The 24052-nt window shown below is 40.6% G+C and overlaps 2 protein-coding genes across 5 annotated transcripts in view; one reads left to right on the top strand and one right to left on the bottom strand.

Annotated features, from left to right (window-relative positions):
• TPR (translocated promoter region, nuclear basket protein) overlaps positions 1 to 1116 on the top strand; it is a 43615-nt gene extending 42499 nt beyond the window's left edge. For all 4 annotated transcript variants that reach the window (XM_068690657.1, XM_068690659.1, XM_068690658.1 and 1 more), the window contains exon 51: positions 883 to 1116. In XM_068690657.1, the coding sequence (XP_068546758.1) occupies positions 883 to 938 (56 nt within the window). In that variant the 3' untranslated portion in view covers positions 939 to 1116. The remainder of the gene's footprint in view (positions 1 to 882) is intronic.
• PRG4 (proteoglycan 4) lies at positions 1042 to 20454 on the bottom strand. The gene is made up of 10 exons (XM_068690775.1): positions 18832 to 20454; positions 14435 to 14554; positions 11529 to 11648; positions 5839 to 9522; positions 4701 to 4790; positions 4325 to 4464; positions 3609 to 3765; positions 2597 to 2776; positions 2259 to 2384; positions 1042 to 1244 (listed from the first exon to the last, which is right to left on the bottom strand). Exons 1-10 carry the CDS (start codon positions 18926 to 18928, stop codon positions 1141 to 1143), a joined length of 4818 nt encoding a protein of 1605 aa, XP_068546876.1. The 5' UTR covers positions 18929 to 20454; the 3' UTR covers positions 1042 to 1140.
• Between the last annotated feature and the right edge of the window lie 3598 nt (positions 20455 to 24052).

Genomic DNA, 24052 nt, shown 5'->3' with positions numbered 1-24052 from the left:
TAAGACACTGAATAATACAGCAACCCTGCCCTAGCTTTCAGTATGTTGCCCTAAAAACTCTGTTTTTTTTTTTTTGTTGTTTTTTTTTAGTATATTATTCTGAGCATTTTTATAATAGGCAAACTTTTCCTGTGGCACTTGCTTTATCAGTGGAGAGAAAGTGAATGGCACTGTAGACCTTACCAAAATTTTAAAAGAAGCTTTAAAAATTAATAGTAGAATATAAGATTATAAATCTGTTTTTAAGATTATATATCAGTTTCCTGCTTGGCACACAAGAAGTTCCAGTTATCTCACCATGTCTTATGCTGATTTTATTTTTATTTGTTTGTTTTTTAAAAGGAATTTAAGTAAGCATTACAGTTGCTTTTTTAATCAATGTAGTGTTAAACCAGGAAAATAAATTGTTTGCAATTCCTGTATTCAGAAAAATCTTTATATTAATTGTATTCAGTTTAGCATTATTTTAACATTCCATAAGATTTGACATGAGTATTGAAATATAGTGTAGTTGTTAAACTAAAAAGTGAAAGAAAAAGTAATGAGGAAGATGACCTAGGATAGATTTCCACTATGCTCTATCACCATTTCTTTATTGAGGGGGCTAACTCATTTCAAATATGACGTGAGCCCTGTACTTGTTCTTTTGGCATAGAGCCTGAGACAGGATCACAAGTCAACAACATTCCCTTAAATGACAGAACCATAGGCTATCTGTATCACTAGGATCTAGGGGAGTAAGGAGATTGAATTTTAACAGAAGGGAAGTGTTCCACTGCAGTAGAAATTCTTTACAGAAGGATGAATATCATTTGTACTAATATTTGATTAAAAGGGTAAGAAGGATTTCTCTTAATGCATTTGTTTTCTTTCCCAACACAGGTGTAACTCATGCAATGGGAGGCAGAGGAGGCCTGAACAGAGGCAATATTAGTTAAATGATCTGTGAAGTAATTACAGCTGTGTATACAAATGTGCCAGTTTGCCCGTGGTTGCTTTAGTGTAATGAAGCCAGAGCTTAAAGCAGCATTTTATACTTAGTTTTGTGTGCACACACTTCAATGTCTTTATTAATAAAATCAGACAAACTGTCAACATTCAAATGGCATCTTTTTTTTTTAAAAAATCCTCTGCTCTGCATCACTTTTCAGGACAGTTATACCAGTCTTTGGATACAGTCTTTCCTGTGAGAGCGGTAACAGGTCTTGCTATTCTTTTGCCCACATCCAAACTGTAGTACCGATCTGAAATGAAGATATGTCAAAATTAAATTCCAGAAGCTACATTTAGTATACAGAAAGAATCTTGAAATTAAAGCCTGCCTTTTAATTACATTTAGGGATTAATAGCAGATTTTCATTTCACATGTATATATGGAATTGAGAGGCTATAAAAATCCATTTTTGGCCTCAACTGTTTGATCTGTTCTTCTTTGTGTTCAGCTTAGTTTTACAATGCTGCTAATAAATAAATCTGCTGCAAGAAGAGGGAGTACAGAAGAGTTACACTTGTACTGCTACAACACAGAAATATGTTTAAGTATTTGGAAATCAAACTAAAAATAATCCTGCACTACTGTAAACATGAGAACTCTGTGGTCCATGAGTGTGAAGTAGCCGATGTGAAGGTTATACAGTTATCATACTGGCAGAGACTTACTTTAGTATCCTGTATTTGAATAGTCTAGTATTTGAGCTTTTTTTCCCCCCTGAATAATCAAGAAAATTCTGACAAATGCTTTTAGATGAGCCTGGTGAGAGGGAAAGGATCTACCTAACACTGAATTAGAAATAGTTATTTCCTGGGAAACTAAATGTTTTGTGTTCCTCCCTGTATTTTTATTGTTGTTTTGTCAGAAACGTAGTTCTGTAGAAGCTAGTGAAAAATCTTTTTATGTATAATGGTCCAAGGATCTCATTTTATCATTAATACGATTGTGTATTTAGTTGTCAGGTTTTTTTTGTCATTTTATAAACCTGTACTCTTATGGCAATGCATTCCATGAAGGGCTATTCTGAATGATTGTACCTCTCTGCTACTAGCTGTCCTGTAACTCGATTTTGAACAGAAATATCTCTGTTACAGGCAATGGTTTATTTCTCAGAACTGCTTAATAGTGCTTGCTCAAAATTAGCTTTGCAGACTCATAAGTACGTGGTAACTTTGTGCTGTAGAACACTCATAGGTACATGGGCTTCTTTCTTTCCTATCACTGAGCATTTTGGAATACAGAGTAACTTGCATTAGCTCAAACTTACTGTAAGAGAAGGCGTAATAATCATAGCCGTCTGGCTTATTGTAGTTGGGTACTGATATAGTTGAATGAATTACTTTGGGGAGTCCTCTCCAGTAGGCAGTCATTTTTACTTCTTTACGCAGAACTCCTGCAAACAAAACAAAGTGTCACATTTAGAAAGTGTTACAGCATGACTGACAAAATCTGTCATCTGTTTATACAATCTACAGCAAGCAAGAATCATCAGATTGAAAAACAGTAAAGTACTGTGTTAGGAAATAAAACTGTAACAAAGTTGTTATTCAGAGACTACTCAGATTAAAATAATTGTATAAAAGAAACTTAATAAACATAAGATACCGGATGGATATGGATTGATTCTGACAGTCTGAATAACGGTTGGCAATCCTACTGCACGTTGAAAGCGTCTCCTTATTACAAGTCTTGGGACAAAAGCTGGGTATCTTATGGTAATGCGGGCTTTCCTTTGGCACTTCTTGGCTGGCTCTTGTCTGTATACATACTGTTGCATGTTACCATCTAAAAGAGACATTAGTGTAATTAAAAAATAAAAAATAAAAGCTAAATCAGAGATCACAGTATCATCAATATCACAGGCAGAAAGTCAATAGCATCATTTTAATACATCTACAGCTGTCTAATGCTGTTGCAACCTGCACCATTTTCTATGCATTCCTACATCTTGCAATGGAAAAGCGTTGCTCTCTAAATCCAATATATGCTTCTAAATGTAGCAATAACTCCTCCAGCCTCATTAAATTTCCTACAGTAAGTACAATTCCAGTGGAACTGCTTTTACTGCTGTCACACCTATTTATCAAAGAGGAGGCTAAGACCATAGCTTTGGGGTACACAAGAGGAAGGCTAGAGTCCAGAAAAAAGATTTGCATTTCATTAACCTCAGTTTTTTTTGATTTAGATCATTCTTATGTTGGCAGTGCATCATTCATATTAGGTAAGGAAATTACATTCACTTTAAGCATGAAATGAGAAATAGAACAGAAGGAGACTTCCATGCATAGTTCTGAACTAATAAGCTTATTTAAAGTCTTTCCATCTCAGATTAATTTGAGATTGGAAAAAAAAAATACCACCAGATAAAACTTACCTCAATATTTGTTTGCAAAGATTATGTCCCTTGTGGTCTGGTCTAATTTTAAAAAGCGCTTAAACATTCTAATACATTTTTTTAAAGCCTCAGGCTATGGTTTGACTACCTAGTGTCCTCTTACATCACTTAGACATATTTTGTTCAAAACAGACAACAAAAAACAGTCAAGAGAAACAGTGTTTTATTCCTCACTAATGCAATTCAAGCAACTTTTGATCGTCTGTGAGCTACAGTACATACCTCTTTTGATAAAATAAACTGATTCTGGTCTGCTGTTGTATCTTGCCACAGGGAGTGCTGCTACCATTTTCCCATTTAACCCTGCAAATCCATTTGCAAGAGGTTTGGGATAGCCTTTGTCCATCACGCCATTAGTGAAACGCCAGTATAGGTTACCCTAGTGGTTTAAGCAAAAGACGAGCTTCAGAAGAAATTCATTCATGGTAACTGAGCTTCAATACAGACATTAGAATTAATGGTAATGCTAGCATTTTGATAACTACCATGTAGAACTGGCTGCAAGTATTCCTATGTCCACAAAAACAAGCTATTACAACATCACAAAATTTCTGCAGTCTTCTAACTGTGCCTTTGAGTACGGGAAAAATCTTGGAAATGAACTGTAATAATGGTTACTAAACAAAGTAATAATCAGATTTTAAAGGTTTTGTTTGTTGTGGGTTTTTTTTTTTAACTTGCTCATACTGATAATGATCAGTTAGTCGGTCAGTAACCAATTACGGGGAAAAAACACTGGATTAAGTCTATTTGAGAAGCACAATGCCAAGTCAGTGGAGGTGGGGCTGGAGAAGGAATATGTTCAGTTTACCCACTCAATTCTAAGTGTGAAAATGCTGCTTATTCTATAAAATGAGCAATGTGGCCTTGGAGCACAGGGCTGCACTGAGCTGCTGTGCAGCAGGACGACATTTCAAAGCCTATCTGCACTTCCCCACCTTGATGAAGAAGGTCTTCCCATCGCAGTTGCACCGGGAGAAGACGGTGTCGATGGGGGATGGGATGCCCCAGCCTTCGCTGATCCGGCGGGGGTTGGTGGTCGGCGGGCTCCTGCCATTCAGCAGCCAGTAGTAGTGACCTGCAGGTGGGAGTGGACAGCAGCCCGCATGGTGAGACACGTAGGCGGACAGACAGACATGGGGAGAAAAGCGGAGAAAAGCATTAGAAAGCAGGACGCCCCTGTGTTGCCTCTCCTCACAGTCCTCCCTGAGGACCCTGCTCCTCACGCCTCCACCCTGAGGTGGCAATGTGGCAGCCAGGGAGGCAGGCCAGGACCAGTGAAGGCCGGGGCAGAGGGCTGCGGGACCAACATACCTCGGAAGACAGCCAGGGTGCCATTGGGTAGGGCTACCATACTGTCCGCCGGCTTCCCGCTGCACAGGTCCTTCTCGTCGGTCTTGCCCACTGCAAAATAGCATAGTTCAGATTAGTTTTTGTTTGTTTTTAAACAAAAAAGGGCATTGCCTCCCCCTGCCCACTTGAAGCAGCATTGGCCGGATTTAAATGGGATTTTTGTGTGTAGGATGGTGTTCAGGGCTCTCCTCAGATCTGTCTGAGGTTTTTTCATACAAACAGTTTAATTATTCAAGATATATTGTTAAAAAGTTTAACTCTCATGATTTGTTCTGAGAAGCATAAGACTAGCTGATTATATAACTAGGTACAGCTAGTCATTTATTGTTTACCTTACGTAATTCATAAAAATATCTATAAATGCATCATATGCTGTCTCATACTTAATTTCTTCATGCTTATGGATGTTTACTCTTTTCTCCAAGCTTCTGTAGGTTTCCCCTCCTTCATTCTTAATGGATTTACATTTATTTTAGGTTGAATGTAAAGGAAGGATATGTTTCAGACAAAAATACAAATATTTTCAACCTAGAAGACCCCTTCTTTGTTTTTGCAAATCATCTGTCAAAACATGAATGAAAAAATGCCCAAGAACCTCATGGGCTGTATCTTAATATATAATCAACAGTGAGGACATGAAAAATAGGACATGTGGCAAAAATCACAGAGAAAGAATATAAGGAAAAGCTTTCTTGTTTTTCTTATGAGCCTACAAAATCTCAGGTTAGGTACTATAACTAATAGTGGGTATTCAGCCTGATGCTCTAACAGTGTTTCCATGAGACTTAGAAATTTAACTTGTTTTTCCTTTTTCTGTTGTTTTTGTCTGCATCTACCACGGTATTTACAGCAAATATTTTTCAGCAGGACCAATTGCTGAAATGAGATCATGCTATAAATGAGGTGGAGAATTTCAGTAACAATACAACTGAAAATTAAGGTACCAGTGTTCAAGATGCTGACAGCTGCATCACCACAGTCACAGTTAACCACTGAGATAGGTGTGCCTCCTTCTGACACTGGATAGAAAGGTCTTGCACATCCTTCACTTGAGGTTTTGTTGTGCTCCCAGTTTTTGTACCTACTGGAATACACTTACCTTGTGTTTCTCCAGGTAGAACTGGCAAGTCCACAGTTTGTATTAAAGGCTTGTTTATATCAGGCTCTTCTTTTACTGGCATGGTTTCAGGGTTGGCTGGATGAGGCTCATCACGTGTGTCAGTAACCTCCTGGAAATGTATATCTGGCTTGGATGTCCCTCTAGAAACAATAAACATTTCTTCTATTGTATCTTTTTTATCTGTTGTAGTTCTCTCTCTGGTAACTGTAGTTTCCTCTTTCTTGTCAAAACTAGGGGCCTTTTCAGTGGCATCTTCTATTTCTTTTTCAGTTGTGTAGCTAATTTCATCAGTGAGGGTAGTTATCTCTTTTTTACCAGCTGTTGTTGTTTCTTTAGTGGTAATTACACACTCATTAGGTGCTGCTGCTACAGTCTGTTTATTCTCTGTAGTTGTATCACTTTTAGTTGTTGTCACAATCTCCCTGGTTTTAGGAGCTGAATCTGTTTTGGCAGTTGTTGGCAGCATGGTGGGCTTGCGCATGGGAGTTGTAGCTGCTGGTGTTGTTACAATCACAGTACCCACTGGACGTTCTTCTTCCTTAACTGTTGGTGCTAAAATCTCTCTCGGTTTGGGAGTTTTGTCTTCTCTAGCCGGGATTGCTTCTTTTTCTGTAGCCACTGCAGTCTTTTTGTCTACAGTAGTTGCTTCTAATTCAGCTGCTGTAGTTACAACTTGTTTGGCTGCAGGAGTTATACTTGGAATATTGTCTGTACCTTCAGGAGAGTCATCAGCCATGGTAGGCTTCTTGGTTACAGTGGTTGTGTCTTTCCTACCTGCTGTTAAAATGTCTTTAAGTAGAGTAGTTTTGTCTTTCTTGGGTGTTGTTATCTCTTTGTTCACTGTGGTTGTTTCCTTTCTAGTTGTTGTCTCTTTGGTTACAGGAGTTGTTACAGGTTTAGTTGTTGTTTTGTCATTTTTAACAGGTGTAGTTGCAGACTTCTCACCTGAAGTAGTTGTGTCTGATTTACTGTTGAGGAGAGCAGGGGTAGTGAATTCAACTTCAGGGATGGTGGGAGAGCCTGCCTTGGTTGTTGGTGCCTCTGTGGCCCTAAGAGTTGTCTCTTTTGCTTTAGGGGTGGTGGGAGACTCAGCCTCAGTTTTTGGTGCCTTGGTAGCTTTTGGGGTTTTCTTCGCAGCTTTGAGGGTCGTTGGAGCCTCAGTGGCTTTAGGGGTGGTGGAAGAGTCAGCCTTGGTTGTTGGAGCCTCCGTGGCTTTGGGGGTCACTGGAGCCTTGGTAACTTTTGGGATCATTTCCTCGGCTTTGGGGGTCGTTGGAGCATCGGTGGCTTTCAGTGTTGTCTCTTCAGCTTTGGGAGTCATTGGAGCCTCAGGGGCTTCAGGGATTGTCTCCTCAGCTTTAGGGGTTATCTCCTCAGCTTTGGGAGACGTTAGAGCGTCAGTGGCTTCAGGAGTCGTTGGAGCCTCTGTGGCTTCAGGGGTTGTCTCCTCGGCTTTGGGAGTCGGAGCCTCGGTGGCTTCGGGGCTTGTCTCCTCAGCTTTGGGAGTCGTTGGAGCCTCGGTGGCTTCGGGGCTTGTCTCCTCGGCTTTGGGAGTCGTTGGAGCCTCGGTGGCTTCGGGGCTTGTCTCCTCGGCTTTGGGAGTCGTTGGAGCCTCGGTGGCTTCGGGGCTTGTCTCCTCGGCTTTGGGAGTCGTTGGAGCCTCGGTGGCTTCGGGGCTTGTCTCCTCGGCTTTGGGAGTCGTTGGAGCCTCGGTGGCTTCGGGGCTTGTCTCCTCGGCTTTGGGAGTCGTTGGAGCCTCGGTGGCTTCGGGGCTTGTCTCCTCGGCTTTGGGAGTCGTTGGAGCCTCGGTGGCTTCGGGGCTTGTCTCCTCGGCTTTGGGAGTCGTTGGAGCCTCGGTGGCTTCGGGGCTTGTCTCCTCGGCTTTGGGAGTCGTTGGAGCCTCGGTGGCTTCGGGGCTTGTCTCCTCGGCTTTGGGAGTCGTTGGAGCCTCGGTGGCTTCGGGGCTTGTCTCCTCGGCTTTGGGAGTCGTTGGAGCCTCGGTGGCTTCGGGGCTTGTCTCCTCGGCTTTGGGAGTCGTTGGAGCCTCGGTGGCTTCGGGGCTTGTCTCCTCGGCTTTGGGAGTCGTTGGAGCCTCGGTGGCTTCGGGGCTTGTCTCCTCGGCTTTGGGAGTCGTTGGAGCCTCGGTGGCTTCGGGGCTTGTCTCCTCGGCTTTGGGAGTCGTTGGAGCCTCGGTGGCTTCGGGGCTTGTCTCCTCGGCTTTGGGAGTCGTTGGAGCCTCGGTGGCTTCGGGGCTTGTCTCCTCGGCTTTGGGAGTCGTTGGAGCCTCGGTGGCTTCGGGGCTTGTCTCCTCGGCTTTGGGAGTCGTTGGAGCCTCGGTGGCTGCGGGGGTTGTCTCCTCGGCTTTGGGAGTCGTTGGAGCCTCGGTGGCTGCGGGGGTTGTCTCCTCGGCTTTGGGAGTCGTTGGAGCCTCGGTGGCTTCGGGGCTTGTCTCCTCGGCTTTGGGAGTCGTTGGAGCCTCGGTGGCTTCGGGGCTTGTCTCCTCGGCTTTGGGAGTCGTTGGAGCCTCGGTGGCTTCGGGGCTTGTCTCCTCGGCTTTGGGAGTCGTTGGAGCCTCGGTGGCTTCGGGGCTTGTCTCCTCGGCTTTGGGAGTCGTTGGAGCCTCGGTGGCTTCGGGGCTTGTCTCCTCGGCTTTGGGAGTCGTTGGAGCCTCGGTGGCTTTGGGGCTTGTCTCCTCGGCTTTGGGAGTCGTTGGAGCCTCGGTGGCTTCGGGGGTTGTCTCTTCGGCTTTGGGAGTCGTTGGAGCCTCGGTGGCTTCGGGGGTTGTCTCCTCGGCTTTGGGAGTCGTTGGAGCCTCGGTGGCTTCGGGGGTTGTCTCCTCGGCTTTGGGAGTCGTTGGAGCCTCGGTGGCTTCGGGGCTTGTCTCCTCGGCTTTGGGAGTCGTTGGAGCCTCGGTGGCTTCGGGGCTTGTCTCCTCGGCTTTGGGAGTCGTTGGAGCCTCGGTGGCTTCGGGGCTTGTCTCCTCGGCTTTGGGAGTCGTTGGAGCCTCGGTGGCTTCGGGGCTTGTCTCCTCGGCTTTGGGAGTCGTTGGAGCCTCGGTGGCTTCGGGGGTTGTCTCCTCGGCTTTGGGAGTCGTTGGAGCCTCGGTGGCTTCGGGGCTTGTCTCTTCGGCTTTGGGAGTCGTTGGAGCTTCGGTGGCTTCGGGGCTTGTCTCTTCGGCTTTGGGAGTCGTTGGAGCTTCAGTGGCTTCAGGGGTTGTCTCCTCATCTTTGGGAGTCGTTGGAGCCTCAGTGTCTTCAGGGGTTGTCTCCTCGGCTTTCGGTGTCGTTGGAGCCTCTGTGTCTTCAGGGGTTGTCTCCTCGGCTTTTGGAGTTGTTGGAGACTCTGTTGCTTCAGGGGTTGTCTCCTCAGCTTCAGGGCTAACAGGAGAGTCTGTATCAGTCGGGGGTTCCTCCGTGGCTTCAGGGGTTATCTCTTCCTCTTTGGGTGTGATGGTAGGGTATTCCTCAGTTGTTGGAGCCTCTGTGTCTTCAGGGGTTGTCTCCTCAGCTTTGGAAGTTGTTGGTTTTGTGGTAATACTTGTGGTAGGTGTTAAACTAGGTTTTGGAGTAGATGGTTTAATTGTGGTTGCTTTGATTGGTGGTGTTGTATCAGGCTGTTTTGTAGTTGGAGGAGGACTAGTCACCATTTTTTCACTGCCCATATCTATGAGAAAAAATACATGTTAAGACATTCTAATTTCAATGCACACACCTGTTTTTTGGTGATTGTTTGTTTTTTTTCTAGTATGCTGATTAGAAGTAGCTTCTTATTTTTTGAATAGGAGTGTTATCTTGTTTTTGTGTCTTTGCTTAAAAATAGAAAAAGCCTTATGTGTAAAATTGCAATTTTTGTGTGTGTGTTTATATAAATACATGGAAACCCAAGTTCAATTTGATAAATACCAGTTATGGATTTACGTAACTGCCAAAAGATATATATATTAGAGATCCAGACTAACTTGGACTGTATATTTCCTTTGCCTTCCTGGGACTTCACAGCAGTCCACTAAGTTTTAACTAATACCTTTGATTAACCTGTAGCACCTATGAACGCAGCACAGCAGATTTTAATTCAGTGTTTGTATGTGAGACCACATAGTGTTTCTATCTTTTTCATGGAAGGGGAACCACCTTATATAATTCTTCTAATAGGACACTTCCCTTCCCAGTTTGTACTTTTGAATTGTTCCTTTGGCTGTAATTACAACAAAGCCTGCACCTGTGACCTGGACTTGAAGGAGAGGATTAATGAAACGGGAGGAAAACAAACTTTTTGAGTACAGACACATGCATACATCTCATACTCTATATCCTTGGTATTTTTCCTCTTTGTGATTTACAGCTTTAAGAGTCTACTTTTATATGTAGTTACATGAACTTGAATGAAATTACAGATATATTCAGCAGAAGCTAACATTAAATGTTTGCATTTAGTCTTTTGATCTCTCAGTGTTACCTTTGTGATATTTTTCCATTTAGTTCTGTTTTCAAGGTTTTTTGTTAGTTTGTTTGCTTCTTACTTCTATGGTTCCTTACTATCTACCATTATCACTGAGCTGACACTTGGTTCTTGAAAACCTGAGAAAATCAAGTGCAGCATCATGTGATTTGGGGTCATGTTGTTCATCTTTTGAACAAGTATTCTGAAAAAATCTTTCAAGATCTGAGCTGACAGTCATGGCCTGATGAATGTACTGATGCAACGCCTCTCTCAGCAGACTGGAAACACTTAGGATCTTGCAGTATGAGGAATAATTCCTGTGTAAATGTATTGTAGAAACAGTGTAGTATAAGCAGAGCATTACAGAATAGTATTCCTCCTTCCCAAAGTGTATGTAATTCTGTAAATCCAGTGGGATTTTGTTGATTGAATTTCCTTAATTTTGTTTCATTTGATCTGCTGTATTGATTTCGTAAAAGGAAACTACCACAGCAGAAAGGTAAGTATTCCTAATAATAATAATAATAATAATAATAATAATAATAATATATTAATATATAATAATACATATATAATATATTAATTTATTATTATTGATGATGATGATGATAATAATAGCAATAATAATACTAAAAGAGTTTAAGTATTGGCCAGTATTGACTTCTAGCCTTGTTTCATTGTTGTTATTTCAGGTTTCAAGTTCACATTGATCTCCCAAATTATCATTTTAAATGCTGGAATAGAATATCAAAGAACACAGGAATGCAACATGTTTTCCATTCTGAAAAATAAAAATAAATTCTTCATGTTTTCTGAAGGCACATGAGGCTGGGCTTGATTAAAGCTAGAGAAACCTGTTAGGAGATTTTCCTGGCCTGGTTTTGCCAGTTTTCACTGTCCCAAAATACAACACCCTTCCTGTTCCAGCCATGGATTTTATCCAAAATTGACAATGGCATGTAATGTAGTTTTTGAAGATACATGTGGAAATCAAATAGAGACGCGGGAGACATCACCGCAATCTAACATCTGTCTGAAGTGAGTGCTGCAAAATCAGTACAGTCTTTCTTGAGAACTAGGTGAGGTAATGAGTTTATAAACTGAGTGGTTCCAAGCTTGGTAACTGTCTGGTAATGTCTCACATTGCCCTTCTATTTCCAGAGCAGGAAAATGGTCTCTAATATTCCTTCAAGTAACACCCATCCTGTTTTATTTGTGTTCTTTCCTACCTTCTATAACTTCATGGGGCTGTGTTACTTCCTCTGGCTTCTTTTCTTCATTTGCAGATGACCTCTTAGATGTTGATTTATTTGGTGGAGGAGTCTTGGGTGTTGTCTTTTCTGTGTGTGCTGAAAGAAATGAAATAATCTGTTAATGGGAGTGTTTTTAGGTGTTTGGTGTAAGAAGAAAGTGATACAGAATTTCAGTGTCCCTTTTCCACGTGTCTTTTATTTTTTTCCCCATCTATAATATTCTTTAAAATATTATTTGTGAAAAAAGACAAAAATATCTTTTGGATCCCTAAGTGTTTGTCATAGATCAGAGAAATATTTTTCCCAAAAGTGTGAGGTGAGGCATTCCTAGCTAACAGGAATTTTCAGCTGGGAAAAAGAAGAATTCTGAGTGGAGTTTTATACTCTGAGAATTTCTCTCTTTCTTTTTTTTTTTTTTCCTTAATACAGATATCTTAGGGCTATCTTGTGAGTGTTTTTTATAGTGGGTATCTGAGAGATGGTGTATTACCATCTTTGATATTCCCTTGAAGATTTAGTTATGATGTAGTTCTTCAGACATGGGATAATTCTGCACAGATATCCTGAAGTTTTTATTAGGAAAGAGAGAGAAAATGCAATTGTTGAACAAAATCGCTCTGGGAGCTGAATCAGCTTTCAGATGAGTCAATGTAGGGATATTTGATCAGTCCTTAATTCTCTGTATATGTTCTGGGGTAGAGGGCTTTTGGAGTAATGGAAAGATAAAAATGATCTCTAGATGAACTTAGCTCTATTGTCCAGAAAAAAGTGGTCATGATATATAGACAGAGCAAAGTGAAAGGTAACTGCATGCCTTAAGTTATTACATTATTCCAAAAAGTTTAAAATGTTCCTTAATTACTCAGAGATAGCAAAAATACTGAAGTACTGGGTACTGAGTAGGGTGTATTTGGGGTGTCTGGTTTTGTGTTTGTTTTGACAAACATTAATAGAAAAACTAAGAAACTAAAATCCTAGAAGAAACTTTCTAAGACCATGCGCAGTTGGATAATATTTCTTTATGCTTGAACTGAAGAACAAGTGACACAGCTAAGTATGTCCTGTGGGTGTTCATGCATCTTGAACTGCTGAACTTCCAAATTGGTTGCACTAGTGCAATGGAAATTTCGTGAGCCTGGAATGCCACTGCTACTGTTCTCTGAGGTTTTTTTTTGAAAAACATCAGATAAATCACACGTGTGTCTAAGATTTCCAGCAGAATTTTTCTTTTTTCTTTTCTAATGTCATGCTATGTAATGTAATGGCAATGATCTCTGGGCATCCCTAAAGCTGAGACAGAGCCAGGTATCAAGCCAGGATGGGTCTATGCATTCCCTGAAGGCAGAGCTACAAGTTCCTAGGGGATTTCTGAGCCAAAAGGAGATACTTGGTCAATCAGGCAGCTCTAAGCAGGGTACTCTAGTGTCATCTTTGTACACTGCAGTCCCAGTGTTACACTTGTACACCTTTTTGGGAATCTTGCTCTAACTGAAGGAGTTTCACAGCAGGGATTAGAAAGCAAGAAGAAAAAGAAGAAGGAATGTAATCACTGATAAAATAGTAGATAACGTCATTTAAATCAAGTGGCATCCTGGTAGGTCCAGCTGAAAGAAGCAACCTCAAAGGTAGCAAATTCAGCTCATGACCCTTTTAAGACATTATCTTGTAGACATCCAGTCAAAAGTGCTCAATACAGAGTCTATTTCAGTATAAATTACCATGCAACTGAATAGCAAAACCGAGCAGCTATACAGGGCTTGGGGACTGGGAGTGGTTGGTAATTTGAACCAAATGATAATCCCTAACACTTTTCCTGTCTGCTAAAGGACAGGCTTTGAAAATTGGCTGCCTTCTAGGTTGTCTAGTCTGTGAAGGGCTGGATAAACAAAAGTGACTTGACTGTGGGGCAGTATAAGTATTCGGTGAACTGAATTCACAGCCTGAAGGCTAAATGGGGACTTTCTTAAAATGTCTCACTTGCAGTGTGAACGTGCAACCACATCTCATCAGGGAGGCCCTCCTCACCCCCCCAGGAGGGGGTTCTATGTTGGGCTGCTCTTCCTGTTTTGGATTCAAGATGGGAAAGATCTGGGCGATCTGCCCATGTGCTTCCAGTGATTGCAGCAACCACAAGCAAATGGTCTGAAGGTTCAAGTAGTGCTATCCCCAGTGCAGGGACTGGCTATTACACACGTCTGGGTGGGTTGCAGGGCAATTTAAGGGAGTTTGGACCTACCTTACCACTTCTCCATATATGACCTAGACTTTTTACTGCAAAGCATCATTCATTTTTGCCCAGCCTCTGTCTTTGAATTATATTATTGATATAATTTTAGTAGCATGAGTGGAAATACACGTGTCAAACCTGGCCTTATGTGTATTGTTCTGAGTAATGGTTCTGATAGTGAACTAAGGTATGGAGTGCCAGAGAGGCTAAGACAAAATAAAACTTTCCCTGTGGAATTCATATCATGTGATGGATGTCAGTATATCTACCTATATGCTTCAGTGTTCACACTTCAGAAAATGGCCAATTTATTTCTAAAATGATTTTTGTTTCATTTCATTTTCTTTGTTTTTGTACAGCTAATGCTATGTATAGCTGATGCTGAGTGCTGGTGATTTTAGACAAGACCAATAAGTTGTGCAGGATCTCTGTGGTATGGAATTGTTAGCAAACATTTACGTAGTCTCTGCCTCCTGGTTCCTGTTTATTGGGCTGTCATGCTGTGGGTGTAGTAGCATAGCTGAATTTTATGGAAAGGTTCACCTGAGAACTAATGTGGATCATACCAAGAACAAAGTCTATGTGGTTTATATTTTATGGCAACGTAAGTTATAAATATATGTAGGAAAAAATTTGCGATACAGAAATTTCTTACCTTCTTTACAGTGTTTTGCATAGTCGGGGCAGCATTTGCCGTATCTTTCACAGTCTGCATCACAGTCACATTCTCTTCCTCTTTCAAAGGCTTCAAAGCAACGTCCTTTGCAGGAGACTGCTACATTAAGGCAGAACAAGGGAGTTAGTATTTTTGTCTAGCTCACATTTAACATTGGGACCTTTCTATAGTGAAGTCGCTTGCTTTAGCTGATTTAAAGAACAGCTGCCAAGGTGGTTACTCTGGTCTGATCCAAAACTTGCTTAACTAGTTGAGACATCAAGTTTTGGATCAAATCACGTAACCAGAACAGCACTTTGCCATGGTGATGTAGTGAGACCATTTAGAATTCATAGTAGAATGAAACAGCCTCGGAGTTCACTTTAGATAGGCCCCATCACAGAAGGGCTCCCAGACTGGCTGAGGCCAGTAAGGACTTCTGGAGGTCACCTCGCCCCAGGCCTGCCCTACCAGGGCCCCCCCAGCTGGTGCCCAGCCCCATGTCCAGGCAGCACTGGAAGCTCCCCAAGGAGGAGCCCCCACAGCCTCTGTGGGTAGCCTGTGCCATTTCCCTAATCAAACAGCAGCTATCTCAATAATTTTTGAATTCAGTAAGAAAGTAATTCTGGGCCACATTTTCAAAAAGATGGTGCTTCGGAGCACCACTCTGCAGCAACACAGATGAGTCTACCAAAGTATTTCTGAAAAAGAATTGGCCTGTGTAAATTATGACTAAGTGTACCAGGTGTCCACAGGCAAATACTGTAACTTAGTTATATGAATTACTACAAAGTTACACAAAGTCACTATTTTTTAGGTTTTATCCCCATTTAATACAGTTCTTAAATTATGAATACTAGAGGAGTATCTGCCATGTTTTGACTGATGACTAATAACCATGTTTTTAATATTACATTAGTGGTTAACATCTGATAACCTTAGTGACCACGGTATGTCTGTTTTGTACTAAATAATGACCAGATTGTTTTGGAAAGTGTGTGTGCAACTATTACAGACTTGAGCAAAACATGCTTGCTATATATGTCAAGAATTAAGTTTGCCCTTAAATGTTTGCATTACAAACTATTTCTTGAAATTTAGTAATATCTTTAATAGGTACTTAGTTGATAGCTAAATTGGAGTACGTTTAGACCTGCAGTGGATATCTTTTAAGATGCTTAGCATCTCATAGAATTGAGCTGAGAATTAACTATCACTTGGTATTTCCAGCATTATCATGTGATCTATTGTCCTGTATCTTTACTGTGCATGAGTCCCTCTGAAGTCAGCGTCTTGCTGGCACTCAGGGCATAAAATCCTATTTTATAATTAAGTAATTATCTATCAAAGTTAGCATTACTGTGTAGGCAGATTTTGAAGAGTTTCTGACCAGTGTAGAGATGGTGTAATCTGTTGATGCCAGTGTATTCGTTCCACATGCCTATGTGAGAATTGTTTTTATTTTTTAAAGAATTAGCATTTTAGGTTATGCTGCTTTTGAGTTTTAATACTCAGCCTGTATTGCTACATCTAAGAAGTCTTATCTTACACCATCAATCTTATTAGAACTACAGTGTAGTGTAACAAACTACAGTTATCTAAATCACTGGTATTTTTGACATATTGATAATTTATAAGAATATCATATATTTGATAAATTCTTCAGTAGAACAGTTTGGAATACCTGTGTTTATTTACACTATACAGTTTTATATTGCATATAAATAATATTTGTCCAGTCATCTTTTCTGTCACGCTCCAGACATGGTTATGACCCAGAGTTAATTTCTGTCAGTGGAAGGACTCCCTCTGACTTTGGGTTAGACCGTCCAGTCTCCATATCTGTTACATTTGAATAGGATTGTCCCAGAATTTCTCTCTGGAAAACCCTGAAACTTTCCTTCCTTCCTGAATTTGCTTTGAACAGTTTTGTTGCTTTAAAGACAAACAGACACAGTACAAATGCACAAAGAAGGAGAAAGCAAGCAGCTGGGAAAATCTCCCTTTTGCTCTGCTCTTCCAAAAAGCAAAACTTTTCTTGGTGATAAACTGCAGATACAAAATTTTCATTGAATGGTCCATGAGAGGTTATCACTGAAGCTTTTAGAGGGGGGAACCACACATATGAGAGGAGAACAAGGAGGCAGAGAAGTGGAAGAAACATTTAAGCATTCGGCAGAGAGACACTGGTGCAAGCAGGAGGAGAAGCCTTTGCTGACAGGAGCTGGCTGTGTTTGGGAACTTACCCACCGTGCAGACTTTCTTGAAGTCAGCGCAGCACTCCATGTAGTATTGGCAGTTATAATCACAGTGGCAGCCATGCTCTCTAGAATACCCTTCCCCACATCTCCCTGTACAGCTCCATAAATCTAAAATCACACGACACCAGTGTGAACGTTGCCAAACCAAAATGCTACTCAAGGAAACACTGAAGGGCAAGGTGGGAAGATTCACCCTCTCCTAAAGAAAGCTGTCTCTTCTCTGGGAGCCATGGAGCTGCAGGCCCGGTGCCGCCCAGTGGCCTGCAGAGAGGGCCCAGCCCCAGGCTGCTCAGTGGCCCCTCTGGGTGAGAGAGGGGCTGCACTACATCTAGCATCCAGACAGACTCAGGCTTGACTTAGGCAACATATCAGCCAAAACTATACTGTTTTGCTGATTTATTTTCTGTCTTAAGACCCTACACATGGTGATAGAAGTGCACCTGCGCCAGCTTACCCGACAGACAGATTAGGTCTGTCCGAATTGTACTTTTGGTAAAGTTATTCATATCAAAACCAGCTTAGTTTTTAAACTGGTGAGCATTGTTATGATAAATACAGGTCCCTGGGGCCATTTTTGTCAGTTTTCAATATCTGCCATATCAGATATTTGCCTGGAACAACTCCCCCTCCTATGTGAAATCTCTGCTAACGTAACGCACTAACAGCTTCTTCTGGAAATGAAACATGCAGGACCACAAGTAGAGTGCCCCTAAATACAAACAAAGAAGCTGAACAATCAGCAAGCTAAAACAGACTTTGGATAATTAGCTGAAACACTGAGGAACAACAAGAAAATAACAAGGAATAACATGTAACACAACACAACACCAAACACAATAATTTATAACAGCACACATTCTGCATGTGTGTATTAAGGAAGACCCTAAGATAACAAAAAATTAAGCCTGTTAATCTATATAGTTTTTTTTTCAGCAGTTAGGTATAACATTTTTTACCATTTCTTTACAAATAATAAGTGCTACCATTCTTAAGAGGACTGCTGGGGCCCTGATAACAAGTCATCAGCACAGGGGAGTTGGGGAGTAAATGGAGAAGTCAGTGGGTGTGAGTTAATGGGCTCGTAATAGGACAGCTGTAGAGGGAAGCTAGACATCTTCATTCCTGGGTATGTGCTCAGTATGCTGCACCTTTCTTGCCTTGGGGGAAGAAAATATAGATAAATCCAGAAAAGAATGCCTTTTCATCTGTTTATTTTTTTAAGTTTATGACTTGGAAGTTGTGAAGGTACTTGTAAGGAAAATGCCCAAATGGTTCTAGCTGCTGTTGGCATGAGTCTGGTTTCTGTTAAGCTAGCAGGAAGTTTCTTCTGGCTGTGGAAGGCGCAGTACCAGACGCCTCTGACCTGCAGGTAAAGCCTGACACCTGTGCTCTGTGATGAGCTGCTCAGACGGACAAATGTTATGCTTCTACGCTCAAGCAGTAATAAATTTTAATTTACTAGCAAGTGGTACACCATGTTATCACTGTAATGACATGAGAGCCACTTGAGAACCATGACAGCACATGATTTGCCAGATTGTAGATTCTTTCATTTCTTCATAATGGTGCTACTTTCATCAAAGGTCAGCTACAGAGATTGGGAGTAAAATAAATTCTGTAGTATTAGACACCTAAATGCTGAAAACTGCCTTGGCAGTGATAAGAACAGTGTATTTAATGGCAAAGAATTTAGCATGGTGTGCATGTTCCTTTCCCTCAGCCCATTCTTCTATTCAAACATTTCTAACTAAAGTATACGGGTGTTATAATTCAAGATTCTCCTTGAAGCATATTGCCAATCACTTTGGTTAAATATGTCAACCTAAGAACAACAGGATCTGTAGACTATGTCTACAGAAAAAGAAATAGGCTTATATGTATCTTGCATAATATTCATATTTATGTTATTCCTAAAAAAAAAAAAAAAAAAAAAAGAGGACCACACTGTGCCAAAATTTAGGTATGAAAGTAATCAGTGATGATAAAACTGAATCAGAATGCCTGTCTGAATACATAGACAGTCAAATAAATACTAAGTTCTAGAATTTAGTATTTTTATGAGGACACATTTGGAGCTTTCGTACTATTTGTCAGATATCCTAGACACCCTCCCCTCAACTTTGTATGTTACAGTACCTTGAGAAGACACTTCTTGAATCAGGGTCAATGAAAGGATCACCAAGGATACACAAAGTACGTTCCATCTGATATTTACTTTCAGGTACGACATCATCCCTAAAAAGAATAATTTCACATCACTACATGCAATTTATTTTTTTTTTAAATAATGAACCAATTAAACTTGAAATGCATATCTTTATACATAATATGAGTTTCATAGCAACATAAAATTCATATTAATATTATTCAAGTTAGTAATTTAGAATTATTCCATAAATTCTCTCATGCTTATTAGTTGATTAGTTGTTAAGGTTTGTAATAGGACTTGGAAAATTCACTATTAACAAATAATGGAAGTATTTTTTGCAGAACTGTATTAGGTAAAATCTACAGTCACAGTCTACTCCTTTTATTTTAACCTTGATGGAGTTTAGTACACTGGTCCCTAAGGCTATAATACTGATAAATATAGATCTATTATATTTTTAAATTGTCAAAAACAATTATTAAACTGTCAAATTAATTATTAAACTGTCAAAACAATTATTAAGCAGCATACTTTTATAAACCATAATCTATCATCAAAATATTAGTGTTTAAGCAAGTCAATGGAAATGTAGGATAAAAGTAAATCTTCTTTCAAAAGGAAAAGTATTTTTTTCCAGACCATCATTTTCCTTTTGAGGAAGAGCACTTTGATCAGAACACTCTGAGTAGAGAGAGGCATTCACTCAGAGTAGAGAGAGGCATTACACTTACCTAACAGAGAATATGTCTGCCCTCAGGGATGGTTCAAATGCCTTATATATCTCTTTGTAACTATGCTGGGGTTAACTAATTAGACTGCTTGTTAAACAAAACTGCCAATGACAGCCTATGACAGCAAACTTTCCACATGAATTGGAAGAGGTCCCAGATGACTAGACTAACACAACATCTGGAAAATACTCCCATTAAGAAAAATGATTACAGAAAAAAATAAATAGACTTACTAGTCAAAACACATTTTGATTACTGAGTGAAATGAACAAATTGTCCTGAATGCATCTGGAAGGCATTAGACGTTATTGCATAGCAATAAGAAGTCATTGTAGGCAAATGCAGAGTATATTTTCATTCCTGTCAAATAAAACTTAGGTGACAGTAGCCTAAAATTATGCAGTACTATCCACTACTGATGGTGTTTCTTCTCCAAAAACTTTTGAGATTCAGTTCACTTAGTCATAAATAATTTTCCAGTTCTGCACTGAATATATGTTGCTTTCCTCTAAGCTGAATGGAAATGTTGCTAAGGTGTTGGCTAGAAATCAAACAATTTAGTCAAGTCTCAAATTTATTGTATCTATTCTACGCAAAGCATCAGAATGAATGGAAGAGAATTACATTGTTTTAATGGTCTATGCGTTTCTCCATTCACTGTTCAGACTACTGGAAATGGCTGCTTGGCACTCTCAGAGCCAAAGGCAACTCCCTTTGAAACTTCAGTTGGCCTGACTCTCAGGGCTTGGGGGCTGCCTCTTTACACAGAAACTAACTTAAATGGAGGCGGGGAGCTTTGTTACTCCTGTCTTATGCTATTATTTGAATCCCAAAGTAACTTTAATATCCCAAAATAACAAATATGTACAATTCACACTGATCCCACCTGAGGAAAGCACTTAACTTAAGCACTTAAGTTAAAGCACTTAACTTAAGCACTTAACTTAAGCACTTAGGCTTAAGACACTTAAAGAAAAAATGTAGGTATCTCTGAAAAATAATGGGTTTAGATCTGGGTTCAAATGTTTTCTGTGCTCAGTCCAATGACTGAATAGCTTTTTTATGCTAGAATTTCTTTGTAATTTATATGTTATCACAATAGAAGCAATTTCATTCAATCTTTCTGCATTGTGGACATTTCTAATAGCTTTCATGTCACTGCAACATTTCCATTAATTCTGATCAATAAAAGAGTGCTTTTTTATTGCTCTAGGAACATGCATGATCTTTGCAAAAGTTTCTGTAGTTATTTACACAAGTATTAAATGGGCGCACTTACAGTATTAGTCTGGTATTTGAGCTCTTCTGCCCACTGCCAATAATTTCCTGCTATTAGCATACGATACGAAAAAAGAAACCTGAGGCCCTGAGATTTCATGGAGTTTATTCAAGGTAATACACTGGAGGAAGTACATTACCTTTCTTTGTCATAATAAGAGCTTTGATTCAGCCTTTAGTGGAGCTGACTATACACTTGACACAGAAACTCTGTGGATTAAGATGAAAGGTACAAACCTGTAGATACTTAGAACCCAGGAAAGAAGTTAGGGTAGTTAAATAGAATCAACTTCATTTTCTAGATTTTCAAGAAAAATACTAAAATACTCGTAACTTAAATAATTTATAGTTAGATCAAGCTAAACATTCAAATATACATTGTAAAGTGTATTTTGATATCCTTGTTTTAAAGGAGATTTCATCACTTGTATCATTTCAGTCAGTACAGCTCTGAGTGCCAGTTAATAGTGGCCAGCTACATGAGGTGAAAAAAAATATATAAAAAAGTAAACAAAAATAAGCTCTAACTGTTTAATTGTGATCTTGTAACATGGCAGTATGAATAAATCAAAAGCCAATTAGGTACATACACAGCTTGAAAATATGGATAGTCATGACTGGCTGCTACAAGTATTTTGTTTTACAGATACGTTCATTTTGGTAGGGCTGTATTGTTTCATTTCTTTTATGAATTAAGTAATTGGATTGGTAAGATGTATATGGGGTTGCAAAGTATGAATGGTGAGATTATTTCCTAACCTGCTGTGACCTGATTTCATTTGCAGTTATCCACATCTAGAGCATTTGTATTTGCTATAGTTGAATGACTGCTAGGTGATCATGATGACCACTAATTCCTTAGCATTAGTTATATGAACTTCAAGTAGAAAATGATAATGTCGTTTTTCCTTCCTTTCCCGTCAATGCAATTTTAGCTACCAGCATCTGACAGTATGTCGGATTTTTATCAACCTGTGTGGGTTCCATTTACTTTTGTGATGCATGGAAACTGAGGCTGTTACACATTTGATCTGTTACCTGTACAGAAAAAACAAAACAAAACATATTTTAAAATCTCAAATGAATCTTCTTTGTAGTGCTTTTCTCTACAGCACTAAAAACTAACTTAGAAGAGCATACTTTTTGGAAGACTGGTAGAAGGTTAAATGGGAAGGGCTTTTGTTTGTTTTTATTTGGAGATTAAGGAAGTCAATGAGGATCAGTTCAGGTTGGTTTCCCATTCTGAGGCAGGTTTGGTCTATGAGTTTTAGCCAAGTCACTTACCCTGAAAGTTAAATTAGGATTTCCAGAACTGTGGGGCTGCACCTTTAAATATTCTTTTTTAGAGTCTCTTTTTTCATAAAAAATTCATCACTAAGCTGCTTTTGTGGGCAGGTTTATCTTCCCTGTGTGCTGTATGGGATAATTCAGTAAGTGGATTAACAGAACATAAAAAGCACTTTAAACACTTTTAAATCCATGTAGTGGATACACTCTTGCTAATGATCTTCCAGGCTTTCTGTCTTGCAGGGATGAGGAAGGAGAACAATGCAGGGGAGGCAGAAGCCCTAATGTGGGAGGGCATGGGGTTACAATTAATTCTTCTGGGCCATCTGGTAACTGACCAAAGGACAATTCCCTGCATTTCCTTCAATGACCATGCACCTTCTTCCATACCAGAACTGGCTACAATTTATTTCCATATTTAACTAGATTCTAGGGAGAGAAAAAAAAAAAAAAAAAAAAAAAAGTTGATTTTGAAGAGAATTTATGCTTACTTTTAAGACAAAGTCTTAGTCTATGGCTTTTCTGTGATCTTTGAGTATTGTGAGTAGCAGTAATATTGCAATGAATTCTGATCTAGCATGCTGCTGTAGTAAGGGTCAGATGGACACGTACGTCAGCCATTTGATGTCTATATAGACTTACTACATTTCCAACACCTAAAAAGTTGACAGAATGGTTTAAAAGTAAGTAGAGAGAAGAATATGACTTATAAATTGTATATGTCCACACAGAGAATCACAGAATTGTCTAGCTTGGAAGAGACCTCAAGATCATTGAGTCCAACCTCTGACCTAACACTAACAAGTCCTCCACTAAACCATATCGCTAAGTTCAACATCTAAACATCTTTTAAAGACCTCCAGGGATGGTGACTCCACCACTTCTCTGGGCAGCCCATTCCAATGCCTCACAACCCTCTCAGTAAAGAAGTTCTTGCCAATATCCAACCTAAAACACCCCTGGCGCAACTTTAGCCCATTCCCTCGGTCCTGTCACCAGGCACATGGGAGAACAGACCAACCCCCACCTCTCTACAGCCTCCTTTAATGTACTTACAAAGAGTGATAAGGTTGCCCCTGAGCCTCCTTTCATCCAGGCTGAACAAATCCAGCTCCCGCAGCTGCTCCTCGTAAGACTTGTTCTCCAGACCCCTCACCAGCTTTGTCACCCTTCTCTGGACTCTCTCAAGCACCTTGATGTCCTTCTTGTAGCGAGGGGCCCAAAACTGAACACAGTACTCGAGGTGCAGCCTCACCAGAGCCGAGTACAGGGGGACAATCACTTCCCTAGACCTGCTGGCCACACTGCTTCTTATGCAACCCAGGATGCTGTTGGCCTTCTTGGCCACCTGAGCACACTGCTGGCTCACATTTAGATGATTACCAACCAATACTCCCAGGTCTTTCTCTGCCTGGCAGCTCTCCAACCACTCATCTCCCAGCCTGTAGCTCTGCTTGGGGTTATTGTGCCCCAGGTGCAGGACCTGGCACTTGGCCTTGTTAAACTTCATAGAACTGACCTCAGCCCATGGGTCCAGCCTATCCAGATCCTCCTGCAGAGCCTTCCTACCCTCAAGCAGATTGACACACACACCTAACTTGGTGTCATCTGTGAACTTCCTGAGGGTGCACTCGATCCCCTCACCCAGATCACTGATTAAGATATTAAAGAGGAACGGCCCCAGTACCGAGCCCTGGGGAACACTACTACTGACCAGGCTCCAACTGGATTTGACTCCATTCACCATGACTCTCTGGGCCCGACTACCCAGCCAGTTTTTAACCCAACAAAGCATATGCCAGTCCAAGCCACGAGCAGTTTCTTGAGGAGAATGCTGTGGGAAACAGTGTCAAAAGCCTTGCTGAAGTCAAGGTAGACCACATCCACAGCCTTTCCCTCATCCACCAAGTGC

This window comes from Anas acuta, chromosome 8 (assembly GCF_963932015.1).
Source record: "Anas acuta chromosome 8, bAnaAcu1.1, whole genome shotgun sequence".
Taxonomy (NCBI): domain Eukaryota; kingdom Metazoa; phylum Chordata; class Aves; order Anseriformes; family Anatidae; genus Anas; species Anas acuta.
The sequence above is the reverse complement of the archived record's forward strand: the minus strand, read 5'-3'. Positions and strand labels throughout refer to the sequence as shown.

Excerpts from the sequence above, each read along its gene's own strand:
- PRG4 (XM_068690775.1), bottom strand. The coding sequence starts at position 18,928 with ATGATGTCGTACCTGAAAGTAAATATCAGATGGAACGTACTTTGTGTA. Across the intron at positions 11,649-14,434 it reads TGCAAAACACTGTAAAGAAG|CACACACAGAAAAGACAACA; the intron begins GTAAGAAATTTC and ends CATTTCTTTCAG. Across the intron at positions 4,791-5,838 it reads TCTACCTGGAGAAACACAAG|TGGGCAAGACCGACGAGAAG; the intron begins GTAAGTGTATTC and ends GCTATTTTGCAG.